This window comes from Spermophilus citellus (assembly GCF_964194105.1).
Source record: "Spermophilus citellus genome assembly, chromosome: 4".
NCBI lineage: Eukaryota > Metazoa > Chordata > Mammalia > Rodentia > Sciuridae > Spermophilus > Spermophilus citellus.
The window spans coordinates 97,744,056-97,757,097 of NC_138185.1; the positions used below are offsets into that span (position 1 = coordinate 97,744,056).

The 13,042-nt window shown below is 39.6% G+C and overlaps 1 protein-coding gene across 2 annotated transcripts in view; it reads right to left on the reverse strand.

Moving 5' to 3' along the window:
* GABRB3 (gamma-aminobutyric acid type A receptor subunit beta3) overlaps positions 1–11,837 on the reverse strand; it is a gene marked incomplete at its 5' end in the record, with an annotated part of 211,624 nt that extends 199,787 nt beyond the window's left edge. Inside the window, 3 exons of one of the 2 annotated variants that reach the window (XM_081292260.1) lie at positions 10,489–10,556; positions 10,779–10,870; positions 11,758–11,837. In XM_081292260.1, the coding sequence (XP_081148386.1) occupies positions 10,489–10,556; positions 10,779–10,870; positions 11,758–11,837 (240 nt within the window). Of the gene's footprint in view, positions 1–10,488; positions 10,557–10,778; positions 10,871–10,999; positions 11,107–11,757 lie in introns of those variants that run through there. The other variant, XM_081292259.1, reaches the window with a different exon arrangement.
* Positions 11,838–13,042: the final 1,205 nt, after the last annotated feature.

The following is a 13,042-nucleotide window of genomic DNA, read 5'->3' on the forward strand; positions in this document are numbered from 1 at the left end:
TCTCGAAGTTTTCTAAAGGCAAAATACCCTCAAGTGTGGAGGAAATTCCCTAGATAATTAAAACTCCAAACAGTTAATGTGATAAAGTAAAATCTCAAACATGGATAAATAAAGATAAGCTTTGCAGCAATATGATAAAATGCTAACAAAGACATGTGCCATAGGAGAAAATGAAAGAGAGATGATAGATAGTGATAAATACATAAATAGATAAAGAGATAGACCGACAGACAGATGAGCATTATGTTTCCAAAACAAAAACTGTCCTTTTTTTCTTTTTGTTTTTCCACCAGTGCTAGGGATTCAACCCTGGGCCTCAAGCATGCTAAGCAAACACTATGCCACTGAGCCACATTCCCAGGCCCTAAACCACATTTTTAAAACCAGTAGTCTGTGCTTCTAAATGTGAAAAACAAATACACAAACAAGACAATTGCAATTAAGATTTTTAAATTTCTTTACATTTCTGAATCAACATCAATTTACTTGCCCATTATTACCAGGTGTGAAAAATCCTGAGCCCTGTACAGGTGCACAGTGGATCAAGGGACCTGCATCTACAGGGGCCTTCTTGCTTTGTCGTTTCATGGAGAATGAAGGAAGGGGAGAGAAAAGTAAAAGAGAGGAGAGGGAAAGGAGGGGAGATGGAACTCATCCTTTTATCCTGAACCCATTCCTGCTATAAAATAATTAATTCTAATCACCTTTTCAAGGTCCCACCACTAACACTAATGCCTTAAAGATTAAACTCCAACATATGAACTCCAGGAGACACATTCAAACTGTAACATATACACACAATCCTATAAATATCATAAAAACTGAATGTGAAATATGATATGTCCAAAAATAGAAGGAGACTTTCCTTAGTGGAATGCAATATCAGAACACCGCCAGTTCCCTCTGCTCAGCTCCAGAAGTAATTTCTAGGTTTCCAATACTTCTATCTATAAAATACTGAAGCCCAACAGCCTTAAGAAGCTGTATTTTGTTCCCAAAATTAATCTGTTTGGCTGAGGATGAAGCCCAGTTGGCTGGTATGCACCAGGACCTGTTTCAATCTCTGACATCCCAGGAAAAAAAAAAAAAAAAAAGACAGGAGTGAAGGAAGGGAGGAAGAAAAAGAAGGAGGAAGGGGGAGATGTCCATAAAGTCCCATCCCTCCAGTCAAATATATCTGGAAAATGTTGAATTCTTCACCTTTCTAATGAAGATTTACAAAATCGTTAGCATATTAAAGGTCCTGACAATTCCTAAAGCAAGGAAAATAATTTTATCTCTTTAACATGATTTCCAATATTATTAGAGCAGAAACACTTTGATTAAGGAGCACACACTAACCTTCTATAGAACAGTTCTCTTAAGCAACCATTATTTTAACATGTACCACAAGAAATGGCATTCTCACAAGGAACTTTGGTGCCCAAGGCCAAAACAAAGAAAGGATTCAGAAATGAAAACTCATTCAAAGGCACATTCAAATACGCCCTTATACCAGTGAATTTTCTGTACAATATTCAACAGTATAAAAAGGAATTAGTACAATCAGTTCGCTCTTCCAACATTTATCTCCAACCTTTTTCTAACATGTATAGTGTTTTGGAAAGGCAAAGCATTCTGCAGACCCTACATCAATGATGAGAAAGTGTGCTTAGAGAGAACATAGCTCTGGGATCCTCGAAATAGCTCAAAACCTTAGAGGTCCATCATTTTGGACAACAGAGATGGTACTGTTTTCCATAATTCAGATGCTTTTGTGTTCACAGAGATCCTCATGTTTCAAGTTACAGTTAATTTTACAGGTTAAAAACACACCCAAATAATGAAATCTCTGCAATACAATAGCTTTATGGCAAGGGTAAATTGTTTCAAAAACTCATTTAATATATAGTTACTCAGAAAATCCTATGTGCCAGGCACTGAGTTTGATATCCATTATAGTCTATTTTTGACCTGACAAAGGGGCTTGTATCCTAGATGGATATTCAGAATCAGTATGACTAGCAAACAATTAATAATATTACAAGAAATTACCCAAATTGTTGTTTCTTTTACAATCTTTGGTCTGGACAGATTGATATTCATACACACACACACACACACACACACACACACACACACACATAATGAAATAATGGGTGACCTAGAAAACTTGTTCCTTATATCCATTTAAATAAACATTCATAAAGACTTTTTAAAATAAAATTTTAAAGGAACATTTTTGTGTATTCAAATAATTAACAAATATTTTCTATATAGGTATCAAACACAATCAGGGCTATGTAACTTTAAATCAGCCTACTTTTTATCCTTTACAACTAATACGAAATAAAAGAAGGCAAATGGTTTTCAGATCATGAATCAAAGCATGTAGATTTTTCAAAGATCTTACATAAAAGGAATTATCTTATTGTACAACTGGGATAAAATATGATGATGTAATCAACAGAATCTGCATCCTCTTTCAAATTGAATAAAGCACAAATTAGGGCATTTAAAGAGATGTGATGTTTTCATGTCTTAATGTTATTTTTACTCACCCTGAATAAGAATGTTAATATCATGTATGCTCAAATTTTAATCATTTTAAATGCTTCCATGTGATACTTAAATTCACTGGAAAGTACAAAGAGTAAAGGCTAGGGAAATACCTCAATCATAAAGTGCTTGCCTGCCACACATGAGGCTCAGTCCCCAGTACCACAAAAAAAAAAAAAAAAAAGACAGAGAGAGAAAAACAGCATTTAATACTTACAATGGATTCTATTTAATATGGTCTCCTGAAAACCAAGATATAAGGGAAATCTCTGTCCTCAAGCCAAACAGATCACAGGCTAACTCTGTCCTGGATGATGGCACAGAACAAATCATCAACACATAAGATCTATCATATTCCTATTTTTCCAAATTTTGCAGTTAGAGAATATTCTTATATTCATATAGAATATTCTTATATGGCTAGGATAAATGGGCCAGAGATAAAACACTGTAAAACTAGCAAACAATTGAAAAATACCATAGCTCCACTGTATTGCTTATGGGACAATGGAAAGGAAACACAGAACCCAGTGAACTCTTATGAAAAGAGCAATAAGAACTTCCCTATAATATAGAAAGGCTCAACCCACATATGTTTTTCAAGTAGACACAAAGTTCTGAATTAAAAAAAAGTACCAGTGGTTGATGTATAGAATATCCACACCAACCCTTACATCAGCAAAATTTTATAGGACCAACCACTGCAATATTTTACTCTTTTTCCTGCTTTAAAATCAGAATAAAACTCGCCAGTGAAGAAGGACACAGCTACTGAATACTATAGAGTTAAAGGTATGATAGTGGGTACAATTATTCAAATTCTGTTTGAATTAAGTCTCCTGAAGTAAAATTGAATACATCATATTTAGAGTGTAAGACTCAGTCTTTAGTCCAAATTCTTAGTTGTGAAAATATTTCACTGTAAAATTATATATCTATTCATGCATTTATGTTTATTCATTTACTCTTCATTCATATTCTTTCTTGACAAAAATCTAATAGGTACCTATCAATGAGAGGCATTATGTGAGTACTGCTCATAGACACAGCCCTGCCTCTTACACCTTTTGGTCTAATGAGGAAAGAAATGGAAAGATTGAGCAAATACATCCACCCAAATAATATTTACAACTGCAATAAATGTTATAAGGAAAGAATAAGGTTCATGGGGAAGTAGAAAAGAGGGATCTAATTTAGGTAGTATGAAAGTCATAGAACAAGATAAAATCCCTTGAAACCCTGAGAGAGCATCTCTGTCATCTGCTAGCAAGATGATGTGATGAAAATATCACATCTGTGCCACTTAGTGAGAGTGAGAATATCTGTGCTATTCCTGAGCCTCTTTTCTCATCTGAAAAATGGAGATGTGGTTAATACCTGTATTGCCTACTTAACAAGCTGGATCATCAGGCTTGATAATCAAATATGACATAATACCTGCAGCATGTTAAAAATTATTAAACAGTGTACAAAACGTCCAGTTACCAACTCACTAAGTTACACTTCAATGTGTATTATAAAATAATTTAAAAGATTTCAAATGCTCGGTTGGCTTCATTTATTTACTCAAAATGTTTGGTACTCTTCAAAATGCAAAAATCAGTATGCACTCTAAGACACAGAGCCACACTTTTAATAAAAGTGTTCCCTTACCTATGGAAGGAGAGCTATATCACAGATAACAGGCTGGAAAATCAAGTATTGAATCCATCTTGCTGTATGAATATCATGAGGTCTACTGTCCTAAATTTGAGCCTTTAATTCCAAGATAGACAACCAGCAGTATTCTACACTTGCCATCTTAACCTTTGCATTTCTTTGGTTTCTATACACACACATTTAATGAAAAGAACACAACTCTCTTTATTATCATCTATGCCATTTTTCATTTAAACAAGCACCAAATTAATAAGCTGCCTTCCTTTGTCAAGTAGCCCAAGAAGCACAGTTATTTTTCTAACTTCTTTTATTTACCATCATCTAAGGAAATATAAACAATGTATTTTTGTCTAAACAACATTGGAGTTGAAAGACCAAACATTGGAGTTGAAAGCAGAAGTTGGTCCTAATTTCTCAAATGAAACTGAATCTGCTATCAGATTTAACTGTTCTTTAACTACATGTAAATAAGCAGATTTGCACCATCAATTCAAACTAAAAACTTCCTGGGTGTCTTCTATGTGCAACACATAAGAATCCTGAGCTGAGCCCCACACAGGCTCAAGATAGAGGGCATCTGCAACTGGGCAATAAAGTGTAAGATTCATTTTTTTAAGAGATGTAACAACATAAGCTTTACAACCTCCCTTAGGGGAAATACAAAAAGCATTTGCTTTGGGCTCTCTATACCATTCTTTCTAATATTAAACACAAACCTCTCTTCATAAAGAGCATATTATGTAAGGTATTGTTATCATCCATCTCTAAAGTTCGTTATATGCTTTCTTATCAGTGCCCCAGCATTGATGTATGATCATAACTTATGCATGAAACATACTGCCAGTGTAAAGTAATGTCCTCAATAAACAACCTTACCTCCCAAATGCAGCAACCTGGAACCAAACACCACACACACACTATGGACCTTACCCCAGGAGCACCTTCCATGTAAGCAGTTTTCCAACCCCCAACTGGGTCAGCAAAATGTTCTTCCTTTCTGCTGAGTCATCCCCCAGCTTGCTTTATAATAAAAAGATAAGCACATTTCCTTCTTTTAAATTGCTAATAACAATTCATATGCAAACTCTGAAAATGTCCATATCTCTATGGAAGAAATCAGTGAAGGAAGACTTTCTAAAGTGGGATCCTGTTGCTGTCTTTACTGTGATTTTCTCTGTAGAGCTAATCCCTTTGTGGTAGGGCTTTAGTATCTGAACACATGCCATGAGTGATTGGGAGCCTGCAGTGGAATTTCTGATGATTAAGTTACCTGCCTAAGGCTAAACATTGCCATAGACTTGGAAACAGAACCCATAGCTCTAGTCCTAGACTATTTTCTTAAGTACACCACCTGGTGCTGAGATTCAGCACCTCCTGCCTGAGAACCTGGGTAGGTGCTGGACAGGATGGGCTCTCATTCGCGCATTCACCAATGGCAAAGAAACCTCTAGATTTTGAACTGGGAAAGGAGAGGTTCATTCATGTAAATTTAGTAAAAAAAAAAAAATGCCTAAAAGATGAATTCTCCAAATCTCTGATCCTAGCTTACTGTAGTCAAGAACCACTCTCTGAGTTTTCCTCCCTTCAGAAAAGGACAAAGACGTAAAATGACAGCATAAATGCATACACCGGCCCAGGTGTATACAATTCTGTACATGAGTAGACTGTATCCATTCAACAATGATGTACTCCAAAGTTATTTTCAAAAAGTAACATTTCAAAAATGTGCTAAAACTATGCTCTTATGTGCCACTTTTTTCACACCTCACATAAAAATGTGGATTTTATGAGAAGAATATGCAACAAGTGAAAAATGAATACAATAGAACTAGCATAATGGACAAATACAGCTCATAATAACTAAACATACACATTAGTTGTTGCTTAAAGGAATGCTAATTTTAAAAAATGGATGGCAATTTATAATTTATGTGCATGAAATCAGGAAAAAATAATCCTGTAGTTACATTTTCATTAGAATTGAGTAAATTTTAATGGAGTAATTAAATATAAGTAATAACAAAGTGCTAGTTAAATCATAGAAATTAGAATTAATATTACTAGAGTTTAAATCTAGTTTTATGTCCCCAATGCTTTATACTTAATGAAGCAAAAAGTAAGTACATGTAGCTTCTGCTCTGAATTAACAAATCAATGATTCATTCTAATAAATAACAAAGAATTCATTTTAAAATATCATGTTTAAGTTTTTCTGTTTTGTTTTTCAATATTTCCTTATGTATCCTATATTTTTCAATAATCTTCATACACTGGTTCATCTTTCCATCTGTATATCCAACACGTGTTTCTTATACATTAGGACTACTGCTAAGCATCAAAATAACAACAGGAATATACAGTAATTTTCAGGAGACAATGTACTTGCACATACACAATTTCACTTAAAATCTATGGACTAAATCCCAATAATTATGTAACCATGCATAATTTTAAAAGACTACCAGAAATTTTCAAATAGGCACTCACTAAGAGAAACAAGATAGGTTATGTAAAACAAAATGGTTTTTGATCACTGTTAGGTCAGCTAATTGAAAAGAAGAGCATGAAAAGGAGAATTGTAAGATTTAGAAAAACATGGAAATGTGAAATACGTCCACTATCCACGAAACAAGCTATGGCAAAATCAATGCTGTATACTACAATATTCAAATCCATTCTTATGTTGTTTTTACAAAACACCAAAATGAATGATGAGATTTACATGCATATATATAATTTACCTCTCTATTTGTTATTTAAGATGAGAGGCATCATCTGCGGGCACTACTAGAAAGAATGCATATTATAGTTATTTAAAGAAAAAAGCAGCACTATTACTATTGTGCAAAATTTGTTGTCCTTCTTTGCAATCACCCCCCAAAATCTCAAGAACAAGCTTATGCATATTTCTCCTATTTGAAATACACATGCTTTTCAGTTTCTTTATTTGAAACTTGTGAATTTGTTAAAATTTCATTATAAAGGATTCTCAAAAATTTATTTATGGGGTTTGGAGATGTCACTCAATGGTACAGCACTTGCCTAGAAGGCAGGAGGCCCTCGATTTGATCCCCAGTATCACTTCCATGATCATTTATCCATAATTTTCTTTAAATTTTGCCATTGTTACTCCTCTGTCTAAATTTACATGTTGGCCAAAACATTCATCTTAAAAAGCACGTCCCAAATTCTATCATTCACTGCTTAAGAACGTTTACCATTTGTATTCTTCTTATTTTCCAAAAATTATCATCTGAATTCTTTTGCATCATGGAGAAAGGCTCAGGTGTATATAGGTCTGTCGTATTTTCCCCATTGCTTCTCTTAATTATCCCATTCAGAGTTTGATCCTGCCCATTCATCAATCTATATCTTTACCGTTTTCTTTCCTCCTCCTATGACAGTCTCAGAATGCTATTAATCTCCCTCATCCAATTTAAATATACTTTGTTTCATAAAGATTTCCACATCAAAATAACTTCTCCCAAGACTTCTCTCCTCCAAGTTCCCTCTTTATCTATCTCTCTCTCTCTCTCTCTCTCTCTCTCTCTCTCTCTCGTGCTACTTTCCTCTGTTCTTCTAATAGAATGGGATTTCTCATATCCTACTTTTGTTACAAAGCCCTTAAAGGAAAATCATATCTTATTTAGTGACCATTTCTTTATCCATAACTTATAACAATTTTTTGTAATGACTAGTGTAAATATAAAACCTAGTAAAACAATTTGTTTTCAAAGAACTGTGATTGAGTGGTAGTTCTAGTCTTACACTCAAATATTCTGTCCTTTCCCTATAAAATGTGACTCCCAAAGTAACACTCAACAATTGCTACCTTTGAAGTTCCTGTAATAATAGGTTAAATAACATCCATTATCAGACACAAATATATTAAGGAAAATCAGAATTTTCTACAGCTTGGTATTGATTAATCTGCTTTTTGGAGGAAGAATACATTTCAAATGGCTTTCAGTCACATCTTTCCAAAAGCCTACAGTATCCAATCCCAATAATCCTCAATTTTTGTCTACAATTATTTTATGTTTACAGAGACAGAAAAAAGAATACTACCATGAGAATGCAAGAGAAAGAAATGAATGCAAGAATACCACAGCTATGCTATGCATTGTGATTGCTATAGGATATATACTTAAAGACTATTCAATATCATGGCCTGTATGTTCAATTTGTCTTTAAATTATTGAGCCCATAGAAAATCGGAACACATTGATTCATGGAACATAAATTAAGGCAAAAATAATAAAGTTTTTAAATGTACCAACTATCAGCACAATACCAGAGCAAATAGATAGCTAAGTTTAAAAGTAACACAGAATGTGTAATGGTCTGCAATAATATATTCCCTCTATTCTTCTGGTTGTTTTAATATTTTATAGGGTTCTTAAAGAGTCACTCAATACGTTTTCTCTTCCATCACATTCAATATAATAATTTTTGATAGAAAAATCCACTAAATATCCATTAACTATTGTGTTAAATTTTCTTCTCTAGAGAATTTGATGTCCCCAATTAAGAAAACCAGTTTTGAGAGACTGAATCTTAAATATAAAAAATTTGTTCCCTTAAGATAATAAAGCATGTCTTTTGAACAGAATTATTTTCATAAAATTATCAATGAGTGAAATATACATAATGTTAAATTTTAATGAAAGTTAGCAACATTCTTTCCATGTGTTTTGCTAATACTTATACTGCCTTCATATATAAATGTCCCAAGTGGTATACTTTACAAAACAAACTTTTTCTTTTTTCTTTTTTTCAGTGCTGGAGATGGAACTCAGGGCCTTGTTCATACTAGGCAAGTGCTCTGCCACAGAGCTACATCCCAAGCCCCTCACACTATATATTTTTTTTTCAAATTCAGATTAAAAGTGAAAATGTGATGAAAATATTTTAATGTAGTCAAAAACTTCATCCTGTGAAATCCTCAGTTGTATACATTTTAAAATACATTTCATTAAAGTCCATATAAAATAACACCTTTAGTTTATTTTAATGCATTCATATTTTTATAACTTATTGCAATATTTCTCAAAATACTGTGCATGAAATACAAGCTTCAAAATAATCTGAAGCACCAGTTTTAAATGCTGGGACGTGAAAACTCCACTTTGACCCAGCTAGATCATAATCCCTTGGAGTGAAGAAACAGAGAGCATGCATTTAAAAACAAGTTTGCCCCCAAGTGATATTGACGTACATCAGAGTTGAGAAACCTGTGCCTCATATTCTCCAAAACCATGCCTCATATTCTCAGTGTTGTATGTTCAAAAGAAAAGTTGTCAATGGTTTCTTCCCATTTTTTTTCTCCAAATGCTTATTCTTAGGATTTCTAAAGTTCCACTCAGCACAAAAATTAAACCTGTTTTCAAATCTCATTTCAGCTCAAGTAACAAATGAAAGGGGTCATTTATCTCATCATTCCCTGATGCCCTAAAAAGCTTTGTGGGCAAAAGTATCTGACACACTCTCTGCACCTCAGAATACTGACCTGTGCTTTCCACAGGTCAGAATAATGAATCCTGCCAGCATTCACATAAGCCCTAAGTGACACACAGAACACTAGCCTTGGACTCTCCTGGCAGAGCTGCCCCTTTCTAGAGAAGGCCTGCAGCTCAGGCCCTCTCCTTCTCTGGGTAGGCAGGGCTCCGTCAGCACCCTGGACAGCGACCGGCAGAGCTGAAGACAGGTTCTCAGGGTTCAGAAGCCTGCCTAACTTAGGAAAGAAGCTGAGACCGATGAACTGACCTGAGTCACACCTAGTATACACAAGCCACCGCTCCACACACCTCCCCCCCTCCTCTCAAGCTACCAGTATTTCTTTCCAAATGACAACAAAGGAAACCTTAAGTACCTCTTACCTAGAATATACGAGCCACCCCCACATCTCGCCTCACTCCCCGGTTCCCCAGCGCCTGTTGCTAAGGAGGCTAGACGGCACTAGGCAAGCCTAGCGACCAGGTGACAGCCCGCTGGAGGAGCTCTGAGCACGAGGGCGGCTGTGAGAGCAGGGCTCTAGGCCAGCCCGGGACCCCTTCTGCAGGCAGGGTGCGCCCTCCGCAAGGTTCCAACGCCTGCTACACCCCCATACACACTCAGCATGTGGAGGGAGCCGGGTTAGCAAAAGGCCGGCGCCCAGGAGCGCGGCTCCCTTCCCGGGCCCAGGAAACTCCGCCGGGTTCCGGAGGCCTCTGGCCCAGCACTGTGGATGCCAGCGGGCCCAGACAGCAGGGTGGGACCTCAGAGACAGCCTTGGGAAGGGCAGGCACTCACCATGTTGACTTCAGAAACCATGTCGATGCTGGCGATGTCGATGTTCATCCCCACGCAGACTGGGGGACCTGCGGGAAGCGCACCACACGGTGATCAGCCAGGCTCCGGTAAGGGGTGCGGGCGGCTCTGAGAATGGGGGACTATCCCGGGAGGGGGCGCAGATGAAATACAACCCACCCACCCCCCACTCCGCTGTAGCTTAGCGGATGCGGCCCCCGCCTCTCTCTTCTACCCAGGCCGCCAACGCGGTGGGTTGCGCTTCCCGCAACGGCAGCGCGCATCCCACTTACCCCCAAAGTCGGGTCTTAGGCGAATGTCGTAGCCTTTCAACAGCTTGTCCACCGTCTCCTTCACAAAGGACATGTTCCCGGGATCGTTCACGCTGGGGGGGAAAGGAGGGAGGCACAGAAAGCAGGGTCAGGCGGTGGCTCACTCGCCAGCGCCCGGCGCGCACACCGTGCGCCCTGCCCGCCGCCCGGCCCGCTTCCCGTCAACCCACCCGCGACCCTACCTCTGGGCGCAGCAAACCACAGCCACCAGCACTGGGGCCGAGAAGATGCCGAAAAGCCTTCCTCCCGCAAAGCCCCACATCCCTCCGCCGCGCCCCGGCACGGGGGAGGGGGCGCCCCGCCGCCGTCGCGACCCGCAGCCGGGGCTGCTCCTGCTGCTGCCGCCGCCGCCGCCGCCGCGCTGGCCGGGAGCGGAGGAGGGCGGAGGGGGAAGGGGAGTAGAGGAGGGGGAGGAGCGGGCGCGGGGAGGGGAGGAGCAGCGGGCGCGGGAGCGGAGGGAGGGGGAGGAGGCAGGACGAGTCGGAGGCGGAGCTGGCCGCGCCAAGCTCCTGGCCCTCCCCCGCGCTCACTGCTGCCCGGCGGCCCCGACCCTAGGCGCCCTCTCCCACCTCGGCAGCCGCCACGCAGGACTCGGAGCGCAGAGACTATAGGGTGTAGCGGCCGGCCCGGCGGGATACTGCGGGCCGAAGCCGCGGCTGCGCTGCGCCAGGCGGGGCCGGGAATCGGCCACCAAGCCAGCTCCTCTGGGCTCCTTGCGGCAGGGCGAGGGAGGGGACCCGCAGCTACCGCCACGCGAGCATCGGCAGCTAGGGAAACGCTACCCGCATTTCAAACCCCATTCCGAGCCTCTCAACCCGACCCCCAATCAGTTTCAGTACAGCCCGGAGCCGGGGGGTGCCATACTGCGCCTCAGGCTGCGGATCTACGCGATACTGCGTCCAGAGGGAGGCTGCGGAACCCCGGGAAGCCCCCGCCTCACCTGCGGGGCTCAGAGCCTCGGGTCTCCAAGGTCCAGGAAAGCCAAATTGGCAGGAGGAGGGCCAGGAGCCCAGAGCACATGGCGCTGCTCCTGTGGCCTAACCTAGGTGGGATCCGCTCTTCCCTACAGTCACCCGCATTCAAACGACGACGTGGGGATCCCCGCCCCTACCCCCACCCCCGGGCTTTCCCGCCTGACCCATCTTCCAGCCCCTTGCATGGCGGCCCAATTATTTATTTATAAAATATAACCGTGTTAAAAAATTGGTTCCTTAACTATCCTTTCAACCTCACCCCTGAACAATTCACGAGATCCCTGAGTTCTTCCTGCTCATATAAATGCAATTAAATAAATGGTAAAGAGAATGTTGAATATTCATCTTTTATATCAGTAAACTGGAATCCAAATCAGACTTGGAGACTCTGGACTCTTACATCAGGAATGGGAAGATAATGTGCCTTTTCTGCAGCAGCCAGGAGCTGTCCGAGGTTCTTAATATAAGTCCAGAATCCTCCTTTTCCCTACGACAGGCCTCCATCCTTTAGCTCTCATTAAAAACAAAATCAAGACAAAACAAACAAAAAACCTCTGGTACAGTGGCCAAGAAACAAACTGGTGTACACCAGTTTCCAACCTTCCCCGTGTACCACCACTGTGTGCCTAAGGGGTGCTCTCAATACAGTTTCCCTGTACCCCAGACTACTAATATTGAGGAAGATGATTACTCAATCCATCTGTGGTCAGCCAACAAAACCCACAGATCAAGCTCAATGTTGGATTCTATGGACTTCTTCAGGCCATTCCAGGACTTAATGAACAGTTAATAATACATAACTACTTTCCAGTATAGACAAATGTTTTCTGTAATTTTTTTTCTATCATGGTGGCTTTATATAGGTAAATATCTAAATCTAAACCTTCATTCTCAAGTTGGAATGTTTCTGTTCATTAATTTTAAATATCTTTGCCTTTTCTAAAAATTAGCATTTTTATTTTTGGAATGGCAAATGCGGCTGCAGTACCTGAAAGATTTAGAGATAAATATAGCTCCCTAATTATTTTCTGGAAAAGTCTATTCACAACTGCTTCATATTCTGTGTCCTTTTAAGTGCAATGAAATCATCTGCAAAATGATAACACTGCTAACACACACACACACACACACACACACACACCTTTATTCATGATTTAATCTATTTCTCTTGTTTGCACACACTCCTTCTATAGAAGCACCCTGCTGGGGATCATAACTATCAAAGGTAAACAATGCAAATAAGGTGTTTGA